The following is a 4,137-nucleotide window of genomic DNA, read 5'->3' as shown; positions in this document are numbered from 1 at the left end:
AGTGCTTGAGCTCACAATAGGGCCAGTTGAATTTACCATGGAATTCCAGGTGCTCGATGTGGCTGTCTCATACAATCTGCTGTTGGGACGACCCTGGATCCATGCTGCCAAAGCAGTCCCGTCTACTCTGCATCAAATGGTCAAATTTGAATGGGATCGATAGGAAATTGTTGTACATGGCGAAGATAATTTGTGTGTGCCCAATGGTGCCGTTGTTCCGTTCATAGAGGTTGACGATGGCAAGAGACCATGGGTTTATAAGGTTTTTGACACAGTATCGGTAGAGAAAATTCCGGAAGGAAAATGCGCTCCAACTCCAAAGATGGTTGCGGCATCAGTTATGGTAGTTGTTGAAATATTGAAAAATGGTTTCGTACCGGGCAAGGGTTTAGGTGCATCTCTGCAAGGTATTGTGCAGCCAGTTTCTCTTCTAAAGAATCTTTATACTTTTGGTCTAGGGTTTAAGCCTACCGTTGCAGACGTGAGAAGAGCTAGAAAAATGAAACAGAAAGCATGGGCATTGCCAAAGCCAATCCCGCGTCTGTCTAGGTCATTCGTCAGGCCGGGTATCAGAAAGAAAATGTTGTCAAAGGTCCCTGGATCACTGATTGGTGCCGATGGAGACTTGGAGAAGGGGTTCGAAAGGTTATTCGACGAGGTCGATATGGTTCAGGCTGGGGAAGGGTCCAGCAAGGTAGATGTGTAATTTGTGGGACCACGTGCAAAAGTCAACAACTGGGAAGCTACTCCTCTTCCTACCCAGAGGGAGTCTTGGTAGTGGGTTTTGATTTTCTTTTAGTTGTCTGGATTATTCCAGGGTCTGTAATTCAGATATTATGTTCCGTCCAGTTGGATGTGTTAAAACCCTGTTATCTTTATATTCAATGAAATGCAATTGTTCCTTTTCCTTCATTTCTTCTAATTTTATTTTGTCTTCTTCTTTTGTATAGTTCTTTTTATGCTGATATCAATGACATGACATGCACGAGGAATCTTCGACCCAGTTTTAAAAGCCAATCTAACTCTGAAATAATAATACAAGAAATCAAGTGTGATGACGAGTTGGAATTTGAGGATGATGAGGCCTATGAAGAAATTAGTAAGGAACTAAGTCATTTTGAGGAAAAGCCCAAACCTAATTTGAACGATATAGAAGCGGTTAATCTAGGGGACCAAGAAAATGTCTGTGAAACTAAAATAATTTTCCATCTAGAACCTCAACTCAGGGAGGAGATAAATTAAGCACTGTTCGAATACAAAGACGTTTTTGCATGGTCCTATGACGACATGCCGGGTCTGAGCACTAATTTAGTGGTTCACAAGCTGCCCACTGACCCGACATTCCCTCCTGTCAAACAGAAGCTGAGAAAGTTCAAAACGGATATGAGTGTAAAGATCAAAGAAGAGGTCACCAAGCAGTTCGATGTATTCGGGTCACGCAGTATCCCACCTAGTTAGCCAATGTTGTGCCTGTGCCAAAGAAGGATGGCAAGACCAGGGTGTGCGTTGATTATCGGGATCTCAACAAAGCAAGTCCGAAGGATAATTTTCCCCTACCAAACATCTATATATTGATTGACAATTGTGCCAAAAATGAGATTGGTTCTTTTGTGGATTGTTACACGGGTTATCATCAGATCTTAATGGACGAGGAAGATGCAGAAAAGACGGCATTCATCACGCCGTGGGGAACGTACTGCTATCGGGTCATGCGATTCGGTTTGAAAAATGCTAGGGCAACCTACATGAGGGAAATGACAACAATATTCCATGATATGATACACCAGGAAATCGAGGTGTATGTGGATGATGTGATCGTAAAGTCTAGAAAGCAGTCTGACCATGTCAGGGATCTGAAGAAGTTCTTCCAAAGGCTTCGCAGATACAAATTCAAGCTTAATCCTACAAAGTGTGCTTTTGGGGTGCCGTCTGGAAAGTTGTTGGGGTTCGTAGTCAGCCGCCGGGGCATTGAATTGGACCCAACGAAAATCAAGGCCATCCAGGAACTGCCACCTCCGAAGAACAAGACCGAGGTAATGAGTTTGTTGGGGAGATTGAATTATATTAGCAGGTTCATCGCTCAGCTCACGACAACTTGTGAGCCTATCTTCAAGCTGTTAAAGAAAGACACTACGGTCAAGTGGACAGATGAATGTCAGGAGGCGTTTGATAAGATAAAAGGGTATTTGTCAAATCCACCCGTGTTGGTCCCTCCAGAACCAAGGCGACCTTTGATTCTATATTTGACGGTATTCGACAATTCATTTGGTTGTGTATTGGGTCAACATGATATCACTGGCAGGAAGGAGCAAGCCATATATTATCTCAGCAAGAAATTCACATCGTACGAGGTCAAGTACACTCAGCTCGAGAGGACCTGTTGCGCTCTAACCTGGGTGGTGCAGAAGTTGAAACATTATTTGTCATCTTACACTACCTATCTCATATCTCTCTTGGATCCATTGAAGTATATCTTTCAGAAGCCTATGCCCACAAGGAGGCTTGCAAAGTGGTAGATCCTGCTCACAGAGTTTGACATCGTCTACGTGACTCGAACTACAATGAAAGCACAGGCCTTGGCGAACCATTTGGCCGAGAACCCGGTTGATGAAGATTATGAACCTTTGAAAACTTATTTCCCTGATGAAGAGGTGATTCACATTGATGAGTTAGAACAAGTCGAGAAGCCTGGATGGAAACTTTTCTTTGATAGAGCCGCAAATATGAAGGGCGTGGGGATAGGAGCAGTACTTATTTCTGAAACAGGGCAACACTACCCTGTTACGGCTCAGCTTCGTTTTTACTGTACCAACAACATGGCTGAGTACGAGGCATGTATTTTGGGTTTGAGGTTAGCTGTGGATATGGGTGTCCAGGAAGTCTTGGTCTTGGGTGACTCGAACCTCCTGGTGCACCAGATTCAGGGAGAATGAGAAACACGGGATTTGAAACTCATACCGTACAGACAATGTTTGCATGATCTTTGTCAATGGTTTCAGTCGATAGAATTCAAGCATATCCCAAGGATCCATAATGACGTTGCCGATGCTTTGGCTACTCTGGCGTCAATGTTACATCATCTGATAAGGCTTGTGTGGACCCTTTGCAGATTCAGGTCCGTGATCAGCATGCTTACTGTAATATGGTGGAAGAAGAACTTGATGGGGAGCCATGGTTCCATGATATCAAAGAATACCTCAGGATGGGGGCATACCCGGTACATGCCACATGTGATCAGAAAAGAGCAATTCGACGATTGGCAAGTGGATTTTTCTTCAGTGGAGGGGTATGGTATAAAAGAACTCCATATCTCGGATTGTTAAGATGCATAGATGCTAGACAGGCCACACTTATCATGCCTGAGGTACACTCCAGAGTTTGTGGATCATATATGAGTGGGTATGTTCTGGCAAAGAAGATTCTCCGAGCAGGTTATTACTAGCTCACTATGGAATGGGATTGCATCAGTTTGTGTGTAAATATCATCAGTGCCAAGTGCATGGAGATTTGATTCATTCTCTACAATCTGAATTACATACAATGTCTGCACCATGGCCTTTTGTTTCCTGGGGCATGGATGTCATTGGGCCAATCGAGCCAGCAGCCTCAAACGGACACATGTTTATTCTGGTAGTCATTGATTATTTCACCAAGTGGGTTAAAGCGAAAACATTCAAATCTATGGCAAAGAAAGCAGTGGTCGATTTTGTGCATTCAAATATCATCTGTCGGTTTGGGATTCCAAAGGTAATCATCACGAACAATGGTGCTAATCTCAACAGTCATCTGATGACGGAGACATGTCAGCATTTAAGATTATACATCGCAATTCCACCCCATATCGCCCTAAGGCGAATGGAGCAGTCGAGGAAGCCAACAAGAATATAAAGAAGATACTTCAAAAAATGGTGCAAGGTTCTAGGCAGTGGCACGAGAAGTTGCCGTTTGCATTGCTGGGCTATCGCACTACTGTCCGTACTTCAGTAGGAGCCACCCCTTATTTGTTGGTGTATGGCACGGAGGCAGTAATACCCGTAGAAATGGAAATCCCATCCCTTCGGATTGTCGCTGAGGCAGAAATTGATGACGTTGAATGGGTCAAAACCCGCTTGGAGCAATTAAGTCTGATTGATGAAA

At 43.8% G+C, this 4,137-nt stretch overlaps 1 protein-coding gene across 1 annotated transcript; it reads left to right on the top strand.

Annotated features, from left to right (window-relative positions):
• Positions 1-580: 580 nt before the first annotated feature.
• LOC138871984 (uncharacterized) lies at positions 581-3,442 on the top strand. Its single transcript, XM_070149913.1, has 2 exons — positions 581-694; positions 3,110-3,442. The coding sequence occupies exons 1-2, from the start codon at positions 581-583 to the stop codon at positions 3,440-3,442; spliced, it is 447 nt and encodes a 148-aa protein (XP_070006014.1).
• The last annotated feature ends 695 nt before the right edge of the window (positions 3,443-4,137 follow it).

Source organism: Nicotiana sylvestris, chromosome 6 (assembly GCF_000393655.2).
Source record: "Nicotiana sylvestris chromosome 6, ASM39365v2, whole genome shotgun sequence".
In the NCBI taxonomy this organism is placed as follows: domain Eukaryota; kingdom Viridiplantae; phylum Streptophyta; class Magnoliopsida; order Solanales; family Solanaceae; genus Nicotiana; species Nicotiana sylvestris.
This window is presented reverse-complemented; position numbering and strand designations above follow the sequence as displayed.

Coding starts and splice junctions, on each gene's coding strand:
- LOC138871984 (XM_070149913.1), top strand. CDS start 581: ATGTTGTCAAAGGTCCCTGGATCACTGATTGGTGCCGATGGAGACTTG. Junction 695..3,109: donor CTGGGGAAGGGTCCAGCAAG/GTAGATGTGTAA, acceptor GACCCTTTGCAG/ATTCAGGTCCGTGATCAGCA.